Raw genomic sequence first — 24,963 nt, 5'->3', positions numbered from 1 at the left:
ATTTCCAATGCTTCTGGCTGAGAGGAACCCCTAGATTTTCCAGTGCTTCTGGCTGAGAGGAACCCCTAGATTTTCCAATGCTTCTGGCTGAGAGGAACCCCTAGATTTTCCAGTGCTTCTGGCTGAGAGGAACCCCTAGATTTTCCAGTGCTTCTGGCTGAGAGGAACCCCTAGATTTTCCAGTGCTTCTGGCTGAGAGGAACCCCTAGATTTTCCAGTGCTTCTGGCTGAGAGGAACCCCTAGATTTTCCAGTGCTTCTGGCTGAGAGGAACCCCTAGATTTTCCAGTGCTTCTGGCTGAGAGGAACCCCTAGATTTTCCAGTGCTTCTGGCTGAGAGGAACCCCTAGATTTTCCAGTGCTTCTGGCTGAGAGGAACCCCTAGATTTTCCAGTGCTTCTGGCTGAGAGGAACCCCTAGATTTTCCAGTGCTTCTGGCTGAGAGGAACCCCTAGATTTTCCAGTGCTTCCGGCTGAGAGGAACCCCTAGATTTTCCAGTGCTTCCGGCTGAGAGGAAGCCCTGGATTTCCAGTGGTACCGACTGAGAGTAACCCCTAGATTTCCAGTGGTACCCGCTGAGAGGAACCCCTAGATTTCCAGTGGTTACGGCTGAGAGGAACCCCTAGATTTCCAGTGGTACCGGCTGAGAGGAACCCCTAGATTTCCAGTGGTACCGGCTGAGAGGAACCCCTAGATTTCCAGTGGTACCGGCTGAGAGGAACCCCTAGATTTCCAGTGGTACCGGCTGAGAGGAACCCCTAGATTTCCAGTGGTACCGGCTGAGAGGAACCCCTAGATTTCCAGTGGTACCGGCTGAGAGGAACCCCTAGATTTCCAGTGGTACCGGCTGAGAGGAACCCCTAGATTTCCAGTGGTACCGGCTGAGAGGAACCCCTAGATTTTCCAGTGGTACCGGCTGAGAGGAACCCCTAGATTTTCCAGTGCTTCCGGCTGAGAGGAACCCCTAGATTTCCAGTGGTACTGGCTGAGGAACCCCTAGATTTCCAGTGGTACTGGCTGAGGAACCCCTAGATTTCCAGTGGTCCCGGCTGAGAGGAACCCCTAGATTTCCAGTGGTCCCGGCTGAGAGGAACCCCTAGATTTCCAGTGGTCCCGGCTGAGAGGAACCCCTAGATTTCCAGTGGTACCGGCTGACAGGAAACCCTAGATTTCCAGTGGTACCGGCTGAAAGGAACCCCTAGATTTCCAGTGGTACCGGCTGAGAGGAACCCCTAGAGTTCCAGTGGATCCGGCTGAGAGGAATCCCTAGATTTCCAGTGGTCCCGGTTGAGAGGAAGCCCTAGATTTCCAGTGGTCCCGTCTGAGAGGAAGCCCTAGATTTCCAGTGGTCCCGTCTGAGAGGAAGCCCTAGATTTCCAGTGATCCTGGCTGAGAGGAAGCCCTAGATTTCCACTGGTACTGACTGAAAGGAACCCCTAGATTTCCAGTGGTTCTGGCTGAGAGGAACCCCTAGATTTCCAGTGGTCCTGGTGGAGAGGAACCCCTAGATTTCCAGTGCTTCCGGCTGAGAGGAACCCCTAGATTTCCAGTGCTTCCGGCTGAGAGGAACCCCTAGATTTCCAGTGCTTCCGGCTGAGAGAAAGCCCTAGATTTCCAGTGCTTCCGGCTGAGAGGAACCCCTAGATTTCCAGTGCTTCCGGCTGAGAGGAAGCCCTAGATTTCCAGTGCTTCCGGCTGAGAGGAAGCCCTAAATTTCCAGTGCTTCTGGCTGAGAGGAAGCCCTAGATTTCCAGTGGTTCCGGCTGAGAGGAACCCCTAGATTTCCAGTGGTTCCGGCTGAGAGGAACCCCCTAGATTTCCAATGCTTCTGGCTGAGAGGAACCCCTAGATTTTCCAATGCTTCTGGCTGAGAGGAACCCCTAGATTTTCCAGTGCTTCTGGCTGAGAGGAACCCCTAGATTTTCCAGTGCTTCTGGCTGAGAGGAACCCCTAGATTTTCCAGTGCTTCTGGCTGAGAGGAACCCCTAGATTTTCCAGTGGTTCTGGCTGAGAGGAACCCCTAGATTTCCAGTGGTCCTGGTGGAGAGGAACCCCTAGATTTCCAGTGCTTCCGGCTGAGAGGAACCCCTAGATTTCCAGTGCTTCCGGCTGAGAGGAACCCCTAGATTTCCAGTGCTTCCGGCTGAGAGAAAGCCCTAGATTTCCAGTGCTTCCGGCTGAGAGGAACCCCTAGATTTCCAGTGCTTCCGGCTGAGAGGAAGCCCTAGATTTCCAGTGCTTCCGGCTGAGAGGAAGCCCTAAATTTCCAGTGCTTCCGGCTGAGAGGAAGCCCTAGATTTCCAGTGGTTCCGGCTGAGAGGAAGCCCTAGATTTCCAGTGGTTCCGGCTGAGAGGAAGTCCCTAGATTTCCAGTGGTTCTGGCTGAGAGGAACCCCTAGATTTCCAGTGGTACCGGCTGAGAGGAACCCCTAGATTTCCAGTGGTACCGGCTGAGAGGAACCCCTAGATTTCCAGTGGTTCCGGCTGAGAGGAACCCCTAGATTTCCAGTGGTCCTGGCTGAGAGGAACCCCTAGATTTCCAGTGGTCCTGGCTGAGAGGAACCCCTAGATTTCCAGTGGTCCTGGCTGAGAGGAACCCCTAGATTTCCAGTGGTCCTGGCTGAGAGGAACCCCTAGATTTCCAGTGGTACCGGCTGAGAGGAAGCCCTAGATTTCCAGTGGTCCCGGCTGAGAGGAAGCCCTAGATTTCCAGTGGTGCCAGTGCAACAGCTGATCTCCTTCTGGAAATGCTGTCCGCTTGGCTGTTTGTGGCTTCAGTTGCTGATTATACAAGAAACAATCGAGTTCCCGATACACAGGACTCAGGAAGCATTGAAGCCACAGGATCACCATAACAGCCAGGCAGCAGGTAGGTGAGCAACGACTCTTCTCTATAGACAGCCCTCTGGAATTTGTACCTTTTGGCTCTTCTATCAGGCATGAGAGGTTGTATTGTCCTTACTGCGTCTCTGGGTGTTGACTTCTCAGAAGGAGAACAATGGGGATCAGAAAAGATTTTCCTGCCCGTCCGCTTCTTCTGCCTTCTGCATCAGAGCCATGAGATCTTCTTCCTGGATGGAGTATCTGTCATCTCCGCTCTATGGCTTCCCAACCACTCCCCCCCCCCACACCCACCGATCTGTAGGCGATTCCAGCCAACCAATCTCCTCCCAATCACCGAGATCTCATTCTGATTGTTGGTGAAACGTTTGCTTGGCAGGAAGGCTCCCCCCCCCTCTACAGAACATGTGAAAGGGTCCCTCAAAGTCGTGCGACTTGCTTGCAATTTCGTTCCCACTTCCTTACTACTTGCGACATTTGTGATTCAACATTGGAGTCAGTGGCACTTGAATTGCATTGATGTCGCAGAAAAGTAGTGCAGGATCCTCCTCCCTCTTTTCTCTTCTTCTCCTTCTCCTTCTCCTTCTCCTTCTTCTCCTTCTCCTCCTCCTCGTCGTCCTCCTCCTCCTCCTCTCCCTCCTTCTCCCATCTGTATGTGCGGCTCTGGGTGGAGGGTGGGTGGAGCTGTTGATGCAGTTTAGTGTGTGGGCAGTGCGCTCTGCAGCATGTTAAATGTGATGTGCGGCTGCAGGTGTGAACAAGCACTTGGCATCCCACTCCTGCAGGTGGCGCTATACCCAAGTAATGATCCAAGTACAAAAAATAAGACCGCCCTGGGGGTGGCCCCTGCTGGTGACCAACCTTCCAATCCCCAACACACACCCTGTAACACAATCTACAGCAACGCAATCAAAACCTAAAATATTTACAGAGTACGGATGTTATGTCCTCAGCGAGTGCAGAGATGAGGGTTGTAAGGTGAGTACTAATTTTTTAAAATTTTTTTCCCTTTTTAAACATACTGCGGCGTTCTGCGTTGTTTTTTTTTTAATGCAGCATGTTCCATATTCACCGGGCACTAGTCCTATCAGAAACATTGTATTTTGGGTTGCCGTTGCTTCCCGACTCGACCCAACGCACACGTTGTGGACGGCAGAGAGATGACAGGTGGTATTGTGTGGTCTCTCTGCGTGCTTCCCCTAAACATCTCCAGGAAATTTCAGCACAAAACTTCCACCTCTAGACTTCCTTTTAATGAGTTTGCCGTCCCCCGATCCACCGCCGTGTAGGGACGGGCTGTGTGCGCCCTGTAGAGGAGCGGAGCGCTGTGTGATGTGTGCGGAGAGGAAGGGGGCCCGGAGGGGGCAGGAATTGGGGTCAGTGCTCAGGAAATGACATTATGGTGTCCCCCCCCATCCTGTCACTTTAAGTGGATACAATGTTTCTGGCTGAAGTCCCATTGACCCCCCTTTGTTCCCGCAGGTCTCCATCCATTGTCAGTAATGGGGATCCCAGAGGTCGGGGGAAGGTGGAGGGCCACAGCAACGTCGTCCGGAAGAGTCTGAGCAAAAAACGTGAGTTTTTTTTTTTTTTTTTTTTTTTTATTATTATTATTATTATTATTATTATTTTATTATTATTTCTGATCATATAATGCCGACATATACCGCAGCACTGTACAGAGAACACCGAGCCAGGTCACATCGGTCTCTATACCAGAGGAGCTCACACTCTAATGTCCCGTCCCCCCCACAGTCACTTTATTATTATTATTATTATTATTATTATTATTATTATTATACATTTATATAGCTCTGACATATACTGCAGCGCTGTACAGAGAACACTGAGCCAATCAGTCTCTAAACCAGAGGAGCTTACACTCTAATGTCTGCATGAACCTCCACACACATCCCAGAGTGTACATCCATGTAGGTCAGGATGCAGACAGACACCTTATAAACCTTCATTGGATAGGTAGCAATTTGCGAGGAAGAGAGCAATCTTTATTTCAGTCTCTGCACCAGAGGAGCTTACACTCTAATGTCCCCCCACAGTCACACACTATTATTATTATACATTTATATAGCGCTGACATATACCGCAGCACTGTACAGAGAACACTGAGCCAATCACATCAGTCTCTAAACCAGAGGAGCTTGCACTCGAATGTTCCCTCCCCCCCACAGTCACACTCTTATTACTATTATTATTATTACATTTATTATTATTTATTTTTATTATTTCTGATTGGATAATGCCAACATATACCGCAGCGCTGTACAGAGAACACTGGGCCAGTCAAATCAGTCTCTGTGCCAGAGGAGCTTACACTCTAATGTTCCCTCCCCCACAGTCGCGTATTATTATTATTATTATTAATAATAATATTTTTTATTATTATACATTTTTATATAGCTCTGACATATACCGCAGTGCTGTACAGAGATCACTGAGCCAATCACATCAGTCTCTGTACCAGAGGAGCTTACACTCTAATGTTCCCTTCCCCACAGTCACACTATTATTACTACTATTATTATTATTATTATTATTATTAATTTTATTATTATTTATTTTTATTATTTCTGATTGAATAATGCCAACATATACCGCAGTGCTGTACAGAGAACACCGAGCCAGGTCACATCAGTCTCTGTGCCAGAGGAGCTTACACTCTAATGTCCCCTCCCCCACAGTCGCGTATTATTATTATTATTATTATTATTATTATTATTATTATTAATAATATTTTTTATTATTATACATTTTTATATAGCTCTGACATATACCGCAGCGCTGTACAGAGAACACTGAGCCAATCAGTCTCTAAACCAGAGGAGCTTACACTCTAATGTCTGCATGAACCTCCTCACACATCCCAGAGTGTACTACATCCATGTAGGTCAGGATGCAGACAGACACCTTATAAACCTTCATTGGATAGGTAGCAATTTGCGAGGAAGAGAGCAATCTTTATTTCAGTCTCTGCACCAGAGGAGCTTACACTCTAATGCCCCCCCCCCCCCAGAGTCACACACTATTATTATTATTATACATCTATATAGCGCTGACATATACCGCACCGCTGTACAGAGAACACTGAGCCAATCACATCAGTCTCTGTACCAGAGGAGCTTACACTCTAATGCCCCCCCCCCCCCAGAGTCGCACACTATTATTATTATTATACATCTATATAGCGCTGACATATACCGCACCGCTGTACAGAGAACACTGAGCCAATCACATCAGTCTCTGTACCAGAGGAGCTTACACTCTAATGTCCCCCCCCCCACAGTCACACACTATTATTATTCATTTTGTAGCTTTGTTATTTCTGATCGCATAATGCCAACATATACTGCAGCGCTGTACAGAGAACACCGAGCCAGGTCACATCGGTCTCTGCAGCTTACACTCTAATGCCAATCCCTCCCCGGGGTTGTATTGCTCAGAATGTACAGAACACAAGCAGGGAAGAACCTGTAATAACTGACAGGTGGACACGTGCCGCTTACATCAGAGATCGCTCATCACATAAATACGCCGGGTGATACCGGCCCTTCATCATCATCATCATCACCAATCATCACCAATCATCATTATTATCATTATCCTTTTATTTACATTCCAGAAAAGTCTCAGGGTGTGTCCTCATCGCACGCTAATTCCTAAGTCATCCTAATGAACGCTGACGGGCGGCGGTTGAAGACGTTTTGTTTTTGTATTTCAGGTTTATCGGGTTCTCGCAGCATCGGAGACGGCGTGATTTACGACGACGTTCCCGGTGAGCATGAAAGCCAGGATGGTAAGTGCGGCCGGCCGGCTTCCTGGGGCCTTTCGTGGGGACCAAAGTAGTTCTGGTGGGGGGAAAGGGGTGGAGTCAATACGTTTTTTTTTCTTTCTTTTCCCAATATTTCAATGTCTATTGGTAAATTTCCAGGGAAAGGGGGGAAAAATGTTTTATATCATTTTTATTATTATAATAGTATAAAAAAGTGTGTGTGTATATAGATAGAATGTTCTAAAAAAAAATATTGTATATAATAATTGTTCTAAAAAACTATATACTAATAATAATAATAATAATATATAATTATTTGTTTTATTATTATTAATATAAATATATATATATTTATATTAATAATAATAAAACAAATAATTAATATACACACACACACATATTATATATATATATATATATATAATATGTGTGTGTGTGTATATTAATTATTTGTTTTATTAATATATATATATAATATATATATTAATAATAATAAAACAAATAATTAATATACACACACATATTATATATATATATATAATAAAACAAATAATTTATATATATATATATATATATATATATATATATATATATATATATATATATATATATATATATATATATATATATATATTAATAATTTATATATATATATAATTTATTAATAATGAATATATATATATATATATATATATTAAAACAAATAATTAATATACACACTATATATATATATATATATTATTAAAAAAATAAAAAAATATATATATATATATATATATATATATATTAATAATAAAACAAATAATTAATATACACACACATATATATATAATGATGATTTTATAATACCATTAAATATATAATGATGATTTTATAATATCATTATATATTTTTTTTATAATAATAATAAAAATATATATATATATATATATATATATATATATATATATATATATATATATATATATATATATATATATATATATTTTTTTTATTATTATAAAAAAATATATAATGATATTATAAAATCATCATTAAATATATTTATTAATAATAAAACAATAAATATATGTGTGTGTGTGTGTGTATATATTTGTTTTATTATTAATATATTTAATGATGATTTTATAATATCATTATATATTTTTTTATAATAAGAATTCAATATATATTTAATTATTATTATAAAAAAAAGGCATTATCAAGGCATTTTGATATTTGCGTAACTCCTCCCACTACCTGTATCGGTGCTGGGATTCCTCTCTGGAACCATCGCCAGCCATGATCTGCCTGCGTTGCATAGAGAAGCACAGAGACCCGGTGTGTGTGCAATAAAAACAGGTTTTATTTAAAATTCTCATTAGCATGTTGGTTGGGGGGAGGAGCCTGGAACAACAACAAAAAAAACATAAGCCGATTTAAACTCCAGCTTTAAGGGACTCTATAGAGGGGCTCATCTCTCTGACTCCTCCCCCTGCAGGGCTGGGACACCACCTGATCTACGAGAACGTGGGCTGCTCGGGCGACTTCCAGGACACGGGCTGGAGCTCCAGCGAGTTCGAGAGTTACAGCGAGGGCTCCGAGGAGGAGGAGGCCAAGCCCAAGCCCGCCAAACCCTTCGTAGCGTTCCAGCCAAAGGTAACGAAGCTCCGCCTGCCGGCCGCTATGCGCTATTTTAATAAAATACATTCTACTTTTAATAATAATTATTATTATTATTATTATTATTATTATTATTAATAAAAGTATAATATAAAAAGTATATATTGTAAAAAAATGATATTGTATTTAATAATATAATAATAATAATATTATACAAATTTATTATTGATTATTAATAATATATATATATATACATTTTATATTATTATTTATTATTATTAATAAAAGTATAATATAAAAAGTATATATTGTAAAAAAAAAAAAAATTCTATAAAATTATATTGTATTTAATAAAATAATAATCATATTATACAAATTTATTATTGATTATTAATAATATATATACATTTTATATTATTATTATTATTATTATTATTATTATTAATAAAAGTATAATATAAAAAGTATATATTGTAAAAAAAAAAATGATATTGTATTTAATAAAATAATAATAATATTATACAAATGTATTTATTAATATGTATACATTTTATATTATTATTATTATTAATAAAAGTATAATAGAAAAAGTATATATTGTAAAAAAATTATATTGTATTTAATAATAATAATAATATTATACGAGTTTATTATTGATTATTAATAATATATACATATACATTTTATATTATTATTATTATTATTAATAAAAGTATAATATAAAAAGTATATATTGTAAAAAAAATGATATTGTATTTAATAAAATAATAATAATATTCTACAAATTTATTATTGATTATTAATAATATATATACATTTTATATTATTATTATTAATAAAAGTATAATATAAAAAGTATATATTATTGTAAAAAAAAAAAATTGTATATAATAATAATAATAATAATAATAATAATAATATTATAAACATGTATTATTGATTATTAATAATATATATATACATTTTATGTTATTAGATAATCATCAATAAATAGATTTATTATATGAATGATTTAATAAAAAATCTATCTAATAATAATGATTATTATTATAAATTAATATGAATGCGCTGACCGCGACATTCTTGGACACGGACGGCCTTTGTTTCCCATGACCCCCTGCCAAGTCTTCCGGGAAGAACGGCGAGGTGCTGACGTTTGGCCATTGAGGTTCTTCAACAATTTCCTGCATCCGATAGATTGTATCCCCTCCGCACCGCCCACCGCGTCCGCTATACACAGAGGGCAGGAAGTGCCATGACACACGCCTCCCCCAGGGGGGCGACACACACAGACCTGAAATACACTGTATTGTCAAAAGTATTGGGACGCCTGCCTTTACACACATGGGGCCAAATCCTCAGAAATCCTGCCTAACTTATCTTTTCCCATTTAAGTTACACTGACTTAAAATTTCTACCTAAGTGCCCGATCCACAAAGCACTTACCTAGAAATTTCAGGCCGTGTAACTTAAATGTCTCCGGCGCAAGGCGGTCCTCTTCTGCAGGGGGCGTTGACAATTTAAATGAGGCGCGCTCCCGCGCCGGCCGTACTGCGCATGCTCGTGACGTAATTTTCCCGACGGGCAGCGCGCGAAATTACGTTACGTCGGGCTTTGTGGATTGCGACGGGACAATAAAGTTGCGTCGGGTAAAAAAAAAGTTACGCGCAGGGAAAAAAAATTCAAAATTTTTAAAAAAAACGCGGCGATCGAAAAAAAGATCTGTTTTTACAAGGTGTAACTAGTTTACACTTTGTAAAAGCAGAACTAATTTTGCGTATGCAAACGTAAACTTGCGCAGAAAACACAAAGCTGAAAAGCTTTGTGGATCTCCGTAAGTCCTCATTTGCATACGCAAAGCGGCATTTCGACGCAAAATGCCCCCAGCGGCGGATGCGGTACTGCATCCTAAGATCCGACAGTGTAAGTGTCTTACAGAAGTCAGATCTTCTGCCTATCTTTGGAAAACTGCTTCTGAGGATCGTTTCCAAAGATAGGCACAGGGATACGACGGCGTAACAGCAGTTCCGCCTGCGTATCTCCTTTGAGGATTTGGCCCATGAACTTTAATGGCCTCCCAGTCTTAGTCCGGAGGGTTCAATATTGAGTTGGCTCCGCCCTTTACAGCCATAACAGCGTCAACTCTTCTGGGAAGGTCGTCCACAAGGTTTAGGAGTGTGTCTATGGGAATGTTTGATCTCCCCCAATTCCTGCACCTTCACCCCTCAGATCCCCCCCAATTCCTGCACCTTCACCCCTCAGATCCCCCCCAATTCCTGCACCTTCACCCCTCAGATCACCCCCAATTCCTGCACCTTCACCCCTCAGATCACCCCAATTCCTGCACCTTCACCCCTCAGATCACCCCAATTCCTGCACCTTCACACTTCAGATCCCCCCCAATTCCTGCACCTTCACCCCTCAGATCACCTCAATTCCTGCACCTTCACCCCTCAGATCCCCCCAATTCCTGCACCTTCACACTTCAGATCCCCCCCAATTCCTGCACCTTCACCCCTCAGATCCCCCTCAATTCCTGCACCTTCACCCCTCAGATCCCCCTCAATTCCTGCACCTTCACCCCTCAGATCCCCCTCAATTCCTGCACCTTCACCCCTCAGATCCCCCCAATTCCTGCACCTTCACACTTCAGATCCCCCCCAATTCCTGCACCTTCACCCCTCAGATCCCCCAATTCCTGCACCTCCACCCCTCAGATCCCCCAATTCCTTCACCCCTCAGATCCCCCCCCAATTCCTGCCCCTTCACCCCTCAGATCACCCCAATTCCTGTACCTTCACCCCTCAGATCCCCCAATTTCTGCACCTTCACCCCTCAGGTCACCCCAATTCCTGCCCCTTCACCCTTCAGATCCCCCAATTCCTGCCCCTTCACCCCTCTGATCACCCCAATTCCTTCACCCCTCTGATCACCCCAATTCCTTCACCCCTCTGATCACCCCAATTCCTTCACCCCTCTGATCACCCCAATTCCTTCACCCCTCTGATCACCTCAATTCCTTCACCCCTCTGATCACCTCCAATTCCTTCACCCCTCAGATCCCCCCAATTCCTGCACCTTCACCCCTCAGATCCCCCCAATTCCTGCACCTCCACCCCTCAGATCCCCCAATTCCTGCACCTTCACCCCTCAGATCCCCCAATTCCTTGACCCCCTCGGATCTCCCAATTCCTGCACCCCTCAGATCACTCTAATATCTTCACCCCTCAGATCCCCCCAAATTCCTGCACCTTCATTCCTCAGATCCCCCCAAATTCCTGCACCTTCACCCCTCAGGTCACCCAATTCCTGCACCTTCACCCCTCAGATCCCCCAATTCCTGCACCTTCACCCCTCAGATCCCCCCCCCCCCAATTCCTGCACCTTCACCCCTCAGATCCCCCCCAATTCCTGCACCTTCACCCCTCAGATCCCCCAATTCCTGCACCTTCACCCCTCAGATCCCCCCAAATTCCTGCACCTTCACCCCTCGGATCCCCCCCAATTCCTTGACCCCTCGGATCACCCCAATTCCTTGACCCCTCGGATCACCCCAATTCCTTGACCCCTCGGATCACCCCAATTCCTTGACCCCTCGGATCACCCCAATTCCTGCATCACAAGACAATAACTTTAATGCCCTAATATAGCCTTTATTTTTATTTAATTTTTTACATTGGGAGTCATCAGTTACACATTTTTTGTCTGGCTGTATTTCTGTCTGTGACCCCACTGGGGGGAGATGTTGCCTCCCTTCCTGTCCCGGTGACACCTGTACAAGAAATCGGGGAAGAGGTTGTCACCGGTACAGGAAGACCCAGACAGCCATAAGTTCTAGTCCCCCTCCCCCCCCACTTCCTGTCCTGAAAACCATTGCTGGGGAAAGTTTTATAATAATAAATTCTGTGAATTCAGTAAATGTTCAGATACACAGAATATCAGTGACTGGCCTCTGATTGGACAGTTCCAGAGATCTCAGGAAAACAGAACTTAAAAAAAAAAACGCCGCGGAAAGAGGAAGCCTCTGAAAATGTCTAATGTGGGGTAATCGCCGTCCTGATTTCGTTATTTATTTGGCTGTTTGTTTTTTTTGTTTTTGTTTTTTTGTGGGAGGGGAAAGCACCCCGCGGTCTGCGATTTGAGGAATTAAAAAAAAAAAAAAAACATTTTTACTCAATTTTTTTGTTTTTCAAAAATTGAGCGCAGATTGTAGCGCCACCTTCAGGACGGCGGATGGTACTGCGAGCTGGAAAACTACAGCTGGTGTTATCAATAAAGAGGAGGTTTTTGTTTGTTTTTGTCCTTTTATAATTAAAATAAATATCAGAATTCACACCCAACACCTCCACAGCGAGGCGTGGGGCTTCTATAATATGCCAAGACCATAAAGGAACGGGAGGAGGGAGTTGCAGAATGTGATTTTATAATATAAAACGAAGACAAAGATGTCATCAGATTCCGTAACCCGTTATCTGGATTGGTTGTTGGAATCGCCCGCTAGACAAAGTCTAAAATAAAACATCATCATAAATAATATATGGGGGGGGGGCAGGGGGGGGCAGACCCAACCCACCCTCCCTCCCTCCTACTCACAAAATCATCTTTTATTCCCATAAAAATATATACATTTAACCCCTTCAGTACCAGGGGGCACTTTTACCCCTCCCCTCCTTCCTACCCAGGCCAATTTTCATCTTTCAGCGCTGTCACTCTTTGAATGACTAATTACGCAGTCATGTGACACTGTAACCATATGACATTTTTTTTTTTTTTTTCACAAAAATAAAACTTTTCTTTTGGTGCCATTTAATCACAGGTGGGGTTTTTTATTTTTTTTGCTAAACAAACAAAAAAAAAGGGTGAATTTATCCGAAATAACGAATGCTGCATCTAAACTAATGGAGCGTAATTAATTATTAATAATAATTTTTTATTATTAATAATAATAATAATAATAATGGAACGTAATTAATAATAAATAATAGTTTTTTATTAATAATAATAATAATAATAATAATGGAACGTAATTAATAATAAATAATAGTTTTTTATTATTAATAATAATAATAATAATAATAACAAATTATCCGAAATAACGAATGCAGCATCTAAACTAATGGAACGTAATTAATAATATTTTTTTTTTTTTTATTATTATTAAAGCGGTGGTTCCCCCTTAAAAACAACTTTTTTTTATTCCACTGCCCCCCACATTACAATCGAATTAAGGCTCTTATTTTTTTTTTTTGCTGCTGTACATACCTTGATACAGCATCTTCACCCGTGCATCCGGGTTGCGAGTCCCGCGGGAGTGGGCGTTCCTCACATGCTGTTGATTGACGTTTTGCCCAAAAACGAGCTCTCCCCCCGTCGCGTAAGCCGCGTCACGATTGGCGAAAGGAGCCGAACGGCGATGCGCATGCGCAGTATAGCGCCGACTCGCCGTTCGGCTCCTTTCGCCAACCGTGACGCGGCTTACGCGACAGGGGGGGAGCTCGTTTTTGGGAAAAATGTCAATCAAACACATGTGAGGAACGCCCACTCCCGCGGGACTCGCAACCCGGAAGCCACGGGTGAAGATGCTGTATCAAGGTATGTACAGCAGCAAAAAAAAAATAAGAGCCTTATTTCGATTGTAATGTGGGGGGCCAGTGGAATAAAAAAAAGTTGTTTTTAAGGGGGAACCACCACTTTAATAATAATAATGGAACGTAATTAATAATAAATAATATTTTTTTATTATTATTATTATTATTAATAATAATAATAATAACGAATTATCCGAAATAACGAATGCCGCATCTAAACTAATAGAACGTAATTAATAATAAATAATAGTTTTTTTATTATTATTAATAATAATAATAATAATAATAATAATAATAATAATAATAATTCATTACGTTCCATTCGTTTAGAATCTAAACGAATGGAACGTAATGAATTATTATTATTATTATTATTATGAACTTTAGATGCAGCATTAGTTATTTTGGATAATTCGTAACTTTGGATAAATTCGTATTTGTTACATTCACTAACAGACAAATTTTGAAAGGAAATTCCAATACCTAAATGTTGATAGTAATAGTTAAGTTATTATAAGTTAGTTGTTATTTTAGGTTTTTGAATTTTGGGATTTTCATTCTTATTTTTAGATTTCTGAATTTTTTGATTTCTGAATTTTCAGATTTTTGCATTTCTGAATTTGTATTATTTTTTGCATTTCTGAATTTGTATTATTTTTTCATTTCTGAATTTTTTCAGATTTTCTGATTTCTAAATTTTCAGATTTTTGGGGGATTTCTGAATTGTCAGGAGGGACAGCTGCTCTGGGAACAGTTTTTTTTTTTTTTTCTTTTTTTTTGGGGGTCCTGTGCATTGTCGGCCCTAGGTACTGACTTCCGTCCTATGTGGCTTGTTTGGTCCTACGTGTTTCGTCCATCTGAGACGCTGTATTTGGTCCTGTGTGCTGCAATCGAACTTGCGCGTTGCAATTGGTGCCGCGCTCTGGGGGGTTCTGGTCTGTGGGCTGCATTTTGTTGGACTGACTCGTATTCTACCATTCGGGTCTGCTAAAACGCACACTATATATGTGTTACCCTATAACAAATCATTGCGAATAACCTACATGGGGCTGTTATAAAGTGTGATTATATCTGTGCGCCCCATTCAAATATTAACCATTTAAGTGCCAAATGACAGAAACTGCGAATATGAAGAACGCCGCGCTCCCAGCACTGAAGTGAAGCGTAGGATGACCTCAGCCAGCTCTGTTCCACAAACCACGCCTCTCTGCAATGTTTCGCCCCGCCTGCCAGGATATAATCAGACTAAGCTCTGGTGGACGGGACGAAACTCGCTGGAGGGGGCATGGTTTGTGAAGCAGAGCTGGATGGACGAAACGTGTTGGAGGGGGCATGGTTTGTGGAGCAGGGCTGGATGGACGAAACGCGTTGGAGGGGGGTTATGTTTATTTTATTTATTTTTTATTCATATATATATATAATATGATACATTTTATGCTTCCCATGTATAATATGCAAAGGACAAACTAACTGTCTGCTGATGTCTGTCTGCCTTTCCTCACTGCTCGGCTTATGCGTCTTGTGCTGTCTCTTCTGTTTGTCCCTAACCCCTCCCCCCCCCCCCCCCACCTGGCCGTAGCTGTCCCCGGACCTCAACAGACTGAAGGAGAGATATAGCCGCACTAAGAGAGACTTCCTGGCTCTGAGGGTCAGGAGACGAGACGTCCGAGAGCTCAAACAGAGATATGACTGTAAGGTACAGCGCAACGTTGTCACCGGCCCCTCCTCCATCCATCCGCCATTCTCACCACGCATGCCTTCCATCGCTCATCTCCACCATCAATGTGTTTGTGATGTCACTGCGCAACCGACCACCGTGTCACCCAGGTGATTGCCCCCCCAACAAAATCTTTTTATTATTGTCCAAAAAAAATTTCCTTTTTTGTTTTAGAGTAAAATCAATCAAAGCTGAAATCCAGACAAATCTACAGATAAAATACATATTCAGTTCAGACCCGAGATTTATACAGCTCTGCCACACAGTACAGCCAGGTGTGTGACACCGCCTACAGGCTAGGATCACAATGATGTCCTCTCCCCACACCCAGGATGGTGACTGACTAGGCAGTGAAGGAGCAGCTGAAGATTGAGGAGGTCACACCTCCGTTCCTTTTTCATCTCATCTGATTTGGTTTCCAGCTCCCACCTCCCCATCACCCTTCATCTCTCTCCCTCCATCACCCTACATCATCCTCTTCCTCCTCCATCCCCCTTCCTCCATCACCCTCCTCCTTCCTCCATCACCCTCCTCCTTCCTCCATCACCCTCCTCCTCCTCCATCACCCTTCATCTCTCTCCCTCCACCACCCTACATCATCCTCTTCCTCCTCCCTCCACCCTCCCCCTTCCTCCTTCCTCCTCCTCCTCCTCCTCCTCCTCCTCCTCCTCCTCCTCCTCCTCCTCCTCCTCCTCCTCCTCCATCACCCTTCATCTCTCTCCCTCCATCACCCTACATCACCCTACATCATCCTCTTCCTCCTCCCTCCACCCTCCCCCTTCCTCCTTCCTCCTTCCTCCATCACCCTCCTCCTCCTCCTCCTCCTCCTCCTCCTCCTCCTCCTCCTCCTCCTCCTCCTCCATCACCCTTCATCTCTCTCCCTACATCATCCTCTTCCTCCTCCCTCCACCCTCCCCCTTCCTCCTTCCTCCATCACCCTCCTCCTCCTCCTCCTCCTCCTCCTCCTCCTCCTCCTCCTCCTCCTCCTCCCTTCATCTCTCTCCCTCCATCACCCTACATCATCCTCTTCCTCCTCCCTCCACCCTCCCCCTTCCTCCTTCCTCCATCACCCTCCTCCTCTTCCTCCTCCTCCTCCTCCTCCTCCTCCTCCTCCTCCTCCTCCTCCTCCATCACCCTTCATCTCTCTCCCTCCATCACCCTACATCATCCTCTTCCTCTTCCTCTTCCTCTTCCTCCTCTTCCTCCTCTTCCTCCTCTTCTTCCTCCTCCTCCTCCTCCTCCTCCTCCTCCTCCTCCTCCTCCTCCTCCATCATCCTTCATCTCTCTCCCTCCATCACCCTACACCATCCTCTTCCTCTTCCTTCCTCCATCACCCTCCTCCTCCTCCTCCTCCTCCTCCTCCTCCTCCTCCTCCTCCATCACCCTTCATCCTCCTCCTCCTCCCTCTCCTCCATCACCCTCTCTTCCTTTTTTTTTATTTTTTTAAAGTTTATAAAAGGCACTTTTTATGTAATAAGATGCAATGTTGGGATACTCTGCAGCATGACTGATGGGCACTGGGCGCGGATTATTTCTGCTTCTCGTTTCGCGGTCTTCACAGCTCTGTACAAATATTTCTAGAGAAGCTCTAATTTTTTTAAGATACAAATTACAAAAATAAATAAAATACAAAAAAAAAAGCAAATCCCAAATTCTTTCTGATAGATGTGTGTGATGAGGGATTGGAAGGGTTTTGGTGCCCCGTTGGCGCTGGGAAATGCCAGCTCTGGTCATGTGACTGGCGTGATGTGTTGGTAACGTGCAAATAAATCACCCGAGGCTCCTGGTGCAGATCTCTTCATTATGTCTGACAAGTAAAACCTAATTTAATGATTTAATGATCCATCACAGATGGATAGTAAACTTAATAATAATGCCCCGGGGGAGCCATAGGCGCTCCGCCGCCGTATGTGCTGCACTCCTCCGCCCGCCGGCTTCTGGAGAGCTCTGCAGTCGTGTTCTGCGCTGCATGTGAATGTAATTTTCATCTTCTGTGTATGTCCATCACCGCCCTTCCACTATCATGTGTCTGCACTCCTCTGCCATCCTAGATAGTATTCATGTTTTGTTATTCCTTGTACCTGGCTGTGTGTGGCTCTGCCCCTTTTTTTTTTACCCCGCTGTGTGTGTGTGTGGCTCTGCCCCTTCTCTGGTATCGGACGCTGTGTGTGGCTCTGCCTTTTTTTTCTGGTATCCAACTGTGTGTAGCCATGCCCCTTCTGTGGAACCTATAAGTCTTCTTCCCCCACCTCTGTCTATCAGACTTTGTGGTGCCCTCATACCAGCCTCTGGGGCATAGCCCTCTTATGGTACATGGTTGTATGTAGCCTTTTTTTCTGGTTGGGTGGTGGAGGGTGCCTTCTCTTCTGGTTGGGTGGTGGAGGGTGCCTTCTCTTCTGGTTGGGTGGTGAAGTCTCCCTTCCCTTCTGGTTGGATGGTGGAGTCTCCCTTCTCTTCTGGTTGGGTGGTGGAGTCTCCCTTCTCTTGTGGTTGGGTGGTGGAGTCTCCCTTCTCTTGTGGTTGGGTGGTGGAGTCTCCCTTCTCTTGTGGTTGGGTGGTGGAGTCTCCCTTCTCTTGTGGTTGGGTGGTGGAGTCTCCCTTCTCTTGTGGTTGGGTGGTGGAGTCTCCCTTCTCTTGTGGTTGGGTGGTGGAGTCTCCCTTCTCTTGTGGTTGGGTGGTGGAGTCTCCCTTCTCTTGTGGTTGGGTGGTGGAGTCTCCCTTCTCTTGTGGTTGGGTGGTGGAGTCTCCCTTCTCTTGTGGTTGGGTGGTGGAGTCTCCCTTCTCTTGTGGTTGGGTGGTGGAGTCTCCCTTCTCTTCCGGTTGGGGGGTGGAGTCTCCCTTCTCTTCAGGTTGTGGGGTGGAGTCTCCTTTTCTGGTTGAGTGACAGCGCATTCTCCCATCTCGTACCTGTCTGTACCCGTGCTGTCCTCTCATCAGGTTGCTCTTACTGGTACAATGTAGCCTTGTGATCTGAACAATGTTTTTGCCCCACAGATGACCCAGCTCATGAAAGCGGCTCGTAGCGGTACCAAGGACGGCCTGGAGAAAACGCGGATCGCAGTCATGCGCAAAGTAACTTTTTTACATCGCAAAGAAACGTCAGGTGAGACAACAGACCGGCCTGAGACCTCAGAATTTTTGTATTGGCAAATTTAAAAACTAACATCCCCCCGGGTTCTAATAACATTTAGCCTCATTTATGGAATTTGACCCCCAGGACTAAGTGCGCTATCTTACAGTCATCAAGCGTCACTTTGCTTAGGTGTGAACAGGCGCCATTAAAGCTTCACCCACACCGCAAGGGTTAACTGCTTGTTTCTGTCTAGAGGGACTAGGTAAAGCAATTTTACTAACTTGATCGTCTGCTCCCTCAAGCTCCTGCATACTGCTAGGCCGGTTCTTGCAGCCTCCCCTAAGCTTCAGCAATTTAAGGTCCTCTGATTTCATCAAGACTGATTCAAGGACCATAGCCCTGCAATAGACGTGGGGACCCAGAGGAACAGTCCACTGCCATAGCATGGGGGAGCACCATCTGCTGGGGGGAGCCAAGGAGCAAGTAAATTAAACTGCTTTTACCACCCCCCTAGACCATGGGTCTTCAAACTGTGGCCCTCCAGTTGTTCAGGAACTACAATTCCCATCATGCCTAGTCATGTCTGTGAATGTCAGAGTTTTACAATGCCTCATTGGATGTGTATTTCCTCAACAGCTGGAGGGCCATAGTTTGAGGATCCCTGCCCTAGACTAAACAAGCATTTAATCCTTGCAGTACGGACACAAGGACTTTTGCTCGTTGGAGGGCTTCTGGTGAAGCTTTAAATGGTGTGTTGGAGGGCTTTTGGTGAAGCTTTAAATGGCGTGTTGGAGGGCTTTTGGTGAAGCTTCAAATTGTGAGTTGGAGGGCTTCTGGTGAATCTTCAAATTGTGAGTTGGAGGGCTTCTGGTGAAGCTTCAAATTGGGAGTTGGAGGGCTTCTGGTGAAGCTTCAAATTGTGAGTTGGAGGGCTTCTGGTGAAGCTTCAAATTGTGATTTGGAGGGCTTCTGGTGAAGCTTCAAATTGTGAGTTGGAGGGCTTCTGGTGAAGCTTCAAATTGTGAGTTGGAGGGCTTCTGGTGAAGCTTCAATTTGTGAGTTGGAGGGCTTCTGGTGAAGCTTCAATTTGTGAGTTGGAGGGCTTCTGGTGAAGCTTCAATTTGTGAGTTGGAGGGCTTCTGGTGAAGCTTCAATTTGTGAGTTGGAGGGCTTCTGGTGAAGCTTCAATTTGTGAGTTGGAGGGCTTCTGGTGAAGCTTCAATTTGTGAGTTGGAGGGCTTCTGGTGAAGCTTCAATTTGTGAGTTGGAGGGCTTCTGGTGAAGCTTCAATTTGTGAGTTGGAGGGCTTCTGGTGAAGCTTCAATTTGTGAGTTGGAGGGCTTCTGGTGAAGCTTCAATTTGTGAGTTGGAGGGCTTCTGGTGAAGCTTCAATTTGTGAGTTGGAGGGCTTCTGGTGAAGCTTCAATTTGTGAGTTGGAGGGTTTCTGGTGAAGCTTCAAATTGTGCGTTTTTAGCCTTTCTGGTGAAGCTTCGAATGACGCATTGGAGGGCTTTTGGTAAAGCTTCTAATAGCTCAGGTGTGAACAGGGCCAAGATGGTGCCAATGTCTTGCCCAGGTAATTGAGCTCCAATCGTTCTACAATGAAACTTTCGGCTGTCACTGTTTGCAGTAAATACTATTGGAACCCATCGGACTTCGATGATCTTTTACGATTTGTATACATAGATGCGGTCGGTTTATCACTGTGTGTGCTTGTGGATTCTCTTTCATTTTTTTTTATTTTTTTTAATAATGTGTAGAAATAAATTGGCATCGTTTTTATCTCCGTAGAAGCTGGCAGGCATATGGACGACGTTGTGTCTTCTAAATGATACATTGTATGCGATTTCCTCATTCAAAGTAGTGACAGCTGAGAGTAACATTGTATCGGGATGTGTATCTCGGAATATATTTTGTTTCTTTTTCGTTAAATTGCTCAAAGAAGTTTGATAACTTTGTATATCTTCTGGAAAGGATATTCGGAGTGAAAAGGGGTCGTGGCGCCATTACCCTTCTACAGTCCAGGAGTTTTTGGGGGGTGATTGGGGGGGGGGGGGATATGGAGGGATTCCTCTTCTCTGTAGGAGGCAGTGCAGTCAGCACCGTGTTCAGTGTAAATAGGGGAAGTGGCCCACAATGAAAGAATCAGAGTCAGCAGCACACATCCTCCTCCCTTCCTCCTCTCCGACACAACCATCAAACCTCAGTGCTGGTCACACCCAGCCTGGTACTGAGCGCCCCGTGCACCCGGCTCCGACATGTCCCTGAGGTCTGTGCTGGGCCACCGGACCCGGTGTTCTGCAGTTTGGCTCCGGAGGCGATGCTCCAGGAATTCGGTGACGGAGAGACGCAGCATCACAGAGGAGAGCATCTCTTCCGGTAACGGGTCCTCTTTATTCCAGGAGATGAAGGACATCGTTGGTGTCAGTGGGGGGGGGGAATAGTGCCCCATCGTTGGTGTCAGTGGGGGGGAATGGTGCCCCATCGTTGGTGTCAGTGGGAGGAATAGTGCCCCATCGTTGGTGTCAGTGGGGGGGAATGGTGCCCCATCGTTGGTATCAGTGGGAGGAATAGTGCCCCATCATTGGTGTCAGTGGGAGGAATAGTGTCCCATCATTGGTGTCAGTGGGAGGAATAGTGTCCCATCATTGGTGTCAGTGGGAGGAATAGTGTCCCATCATTGGTGTCAGTGGGAGGAATAGTGTCCCATCATTGGTGTCAGTGGGAGGAATAGTGTCCCATCATTGGTGTCAGTGGGGGGGAATAGTGCCCAATCGTTGGTATCAATGGGAATAATATTGCCCCATGGGCCAGATAAAGGCGAAGAAAGGGCCACATCTGGCCCATGGGTCATAGTTTGGAGACCACTTCTCTAACTCTATCCATAGTTTTCTCATGTTTTTCTGTCTTTTAGGGGACTCAGAAGAGGAGGAGATGGGGTTCCTAGAAGTCAGCGGGCTGGACCTCGAGCTGAACCCCCCGTCCGAGCTCGGGCCCATGCCGGAGGGGCTCAGTGCCCAGCAGGTGCGTACCAAAACTCAAACCATTACCTAACCTTCAACCTCTGCTGGCCAAAAATGTTTTGCATGGAATGGATCAGGGTAGGGCGAGAACCTTTTGTGTAGGAGGAAGCCTTGAAGATCCAGGTTTTTTATTGCTGGCTGTGTCCTTATTGGGCAGATTTCCCTTCACTTCCTGTGAGGGCAAATCTCCCCAGTGGGGACACAAACTGCGATAGACGATTGACCAGGGTCTATAGTTGTGCGCACAGGGTGTGCTGGGTGTGCCTGGGCACACCCTAATCGCCCAGTTTGCATTAGCATTATTGCTCTGTGTGGCAGTGCACTGCACCCCCCCAGTCGGTCGGTCAGCAGCCAAGAACTAACCCCATCTATGGCGCGGGGCTTCCTCCAGGAACGGCAGGCGGCGGCTTCACACTGCGTGCTCCTTCCTCTGGTTTATGGCGGCACGGCTTCCCCTGTGGGATGTCTACTTCCTCTTTTTTTTGGGGGGGGGGCGGCAAACATACCTGGTCCCCTCGCTCCCCCACACACACTCAATTGATTGCCCGCTCGATCACTGCTTCACTCACCCACCACCCCCGCACTTACCCCATCCAGGTCACGGCTTCAGCAGGTTTCCCCCCTGCATCTCCTCCCTAGTCCTGGTGGTCCCTTCTCCTCCCGGCCAATCGGGTCTTAGGACTTTTCAGCCAATCAGGTCCCGGGACCCGCTTACTGATTGGCTGGGAGGAGAATCAGTGTGACAATAGCGAATATTAATTTTCTATTGTCACACAATTGGGTGGGCTTGGGGCGCAGTGCTCTGCGCCCCAAGCCCACCCATTTTTAAAACCTATTAGAGCATCAGGCTCTAATCATGTGCTTCAAAATCCATACATCCGGTGCCTTGGGTGTAGGTTAGGGCGCCAGATGGATGGATTGGGTGGCTGCGCCCCTAATGGAGCGCGTATCTCCCAGCTGAGACCCTTCGGTGTATCGCCCAGCTCTTCTGATCCTCCGCTCAGTAGTAGCCTCCAGCTTTGTCTCTCTCTCTCTCTCTCTCTTTCTTTCTTTCTTTCTTTCTTTCTTTCTTTCTTTCTTTCTTTCTTTCTTTCTTTCTTTCTTTCTTTCTTTCTTTCTTTCTTTCTTTCTTTCTCTCTCTCTCTCTCCTTTTTCTCTCTCGCTCTCTCTCTCTCTCTCTCTCTCTCTCTCTCCCTACGCACCGACATACAAAGCGCACTGAACCCTCTCTGAGCAGAGCGGATTTCCTTGGGGTTGCTGCACTTTGTGGTACATTTGTCGCTACTTTTGTATCTCATTTCTTAAAATGTTTTTCTTGTTTTGCAGGTCCTGCGGCGTCACATTCTGACCTCCATCGTGCAGAGCGAGCGCAGCTACGTGGAGTCTTTACTGCGCGTCCTGCAGGTAGGTGTCACCGTGTCACCCGCAAATGTCCTCTTTTTTATCGGCCGTTCACAAGATTAGAGCCGCAGTCTGGCTTTGTTGGGGTTTGCCACCATATTCTGCGTGGTCACCAGAACAGGAAGTCAGCAAAATCTCCCTAATGGGGGGACACGGAGGGCAACCAAGTCCTGACTGAGGATCTAACCTTAAGGGGGTCCTCACTTTATCAACTGTTCACAAGATTAGAACCTCCGTCTGGTTTTATTGGGGTGCCCCCATTAGAAAGATTTACCACTATATCCTGTTTTGTCACCGAAACAGTTAGTGAGAAAATCTCCCTAATGGGGCATGCAGAGGGCCATCGAACCTTGACCGAGGATTGTAACCTACAGGGGTGGGGTCAGCAATAGGTCACATTACAGGGTGGCGCTATTCTCCGATCCCGCCACCATTCTCATCTCCTGTCGCCTCTTCCAGGACTACCGGAACCCCTTAATGGAGATGGAGCCCAAACTGCTGAGCGCCCGCAAGTGCCAGGTGGTCTTCTCGCGGGTGAAGGAGATCCTGCACTGTCATTCGGTCTTCCAGATCGCCCTGGCCTCGCGCGTGCCGGAGTGGGACGCCACGGAGAAGATCGGGGATCTGTTCGTGGCTTCGGTAAGAGCCGTGGAAAAATATCGCATGCATTGAGTCTAGGGTCACATCTTGTGTTTTTTTTTTTTTACATTTTTATTATTATTTTCTTCTTTCAACATAGTGGGCCAGATTCTCGTAGGAGCGCGTAATTTTCCGCGGGCGTAACGTATCTGATTTACGTTACGCCTCCGCAACTTAGACAGGCAAGTGCTGTATTCTCAAAGCACTTGCTCCGTAAGTTGCGGCGGCGTAGAGCAAATCGGCCGGCGTAAGCCCGCCTAATTCAAATGTGGGACAGGGGGGCGTGTTTTATGTTAATGTACTGTGACCCGACGTGATTGACGTTTTTCACGAACGGCGCATGCGCCGTCCGTGGAAATCTCCCAGTGTGCATTGCTCCTAATACGCCGCAAGGAGGTATTGGTTTTGACGTGGACATAAATTACGTCCAGCCCCATTCACAGACGAGTTACGCAAACGACGCAAAATTTTCAAATTTTGTCGCGGGAATGACGGCCATACTTAACATTGGTACGCCGCACTTACGCCACCAGATAGCAGGGGTAACTATACGCCGGGAAAAGCCTAACGTAAACGGCGTAAATGTACTGCGTCGGCCGGGCGTACGTTCGTGAATTAGCGTATCTCGCTGATTTACATATTTTGACGCGTAAATCAGCGCACACGCCACCTAGCGGTCAGCGTAAAAATGCAGTTACGATCCGACGGCGTAAGAGACTTCCGCCTGACGGATCTGAGGGAAATCTATGCGTAACTGATTCTAAGAATCAGGCGCATAGATACGACGGCACAACGCAGAGATACGACGGCGTATCAGGAGATATCTCCTGATACGCCGTCGTATCTCGTATCTCCACTGAGAATCTGGGCCACTGCATATAGCTGGTTGCTAAGGAGCAGGCGCGGAAGCCAGCCACCGTGCCCTAAACAACCGATGAATCAGCGGGATTCCCCCGCTGACAGCTGAATGTAAAAAAGTATTAAAAAAAGAATTGACGGCAAAAAAACATTTAAATCGAGAGAAAATCGCCCCCCAAAGTCCATACCTGGCTCTTCGGGTCAGGTTTTGATTTCGAGGGGGAACCCCACGCCAAAAAAATGGTGTGGGGGTCCCCCCCAAAAATCTATACAAGACCCTCAGGTCCGTTTTTTTATTATTTATTGGACCCTCCCAAATCTACTTATCAACTATTTGCAGGCTGGGGGGGGGGCTCAAGGGGAAGCTGCTTTGGGCCCCACAACAATGACTGGGCCTGGGGCAGCTTCCCCTTTTGCCCTGTGTTAAAGACAG

General features: G+C 45.3%; 1 protein-coding gene across 5 annotated transcripts in view; it reads left to right on the top strand.

The window, feature by feature from the left end:
• The window catches only part of ARHGEF10L (Rho guanine nucleotide exchange factor 10 like), a 94,666-nt gene that overhangs the window by 29,920 nt on the left and 39,783 nt on the right, over positions 1-24,963 (top strand). For 3 of the 5 annotated variants that reach the window (XM_040327057.1, XM_040327060.1, XM_040327059.1), the window contains exons 5-12: positions 4,324-4,415; positions 6,578-6,652; positions 8,109-8,266; positions 15,398-15,514; positions 18,530-18,638; positions 21,524-21,633; positions 22,959-23,036; positions 23,493-23,672. In XM_040327057.1, coding sequence (XP_040182991.1) covers positions 4,324-4,415; positions 6,578-6,652; positions 8,109-8,266; positions 15,398-15,514; positions 18,530-18,638; positions 21,524-21,633; positions 22,959-23,036; positions 23,493-23,672 — 919 coding nt within the window. The remainder of the gene's footprint in view (positions 1-4,323; positions 4,416-6,577; positions 6,653-8,108; positions 8,267-15,397; positions 15,515-18,529; positions 18,639-21,523; positions 21,634-22,958; positions 23,037-23,492; positions 23,673-24,963) is intronic. The other 2 variants (XM_040327058.1, XM_040327061.1) reach the window with 2 other exon arrangements.

The sequence above is a fragment of the Rana temporaria genome, chromosome 10 (genome assembly GCF_905171775.1).
Source record: "Rana temporaria chromosome 10, aRanTem1.1, whole genome shotgun sequence".
NCBI classification, from domain to species: Eukaryota; Metazoa; Chordata; class Amphibia; order Anura; family Ranidae; genus Rana; species Rana temporaria.
This window is presented reverse-complemented; position numbering and strand designations above follow the sequence as displayed.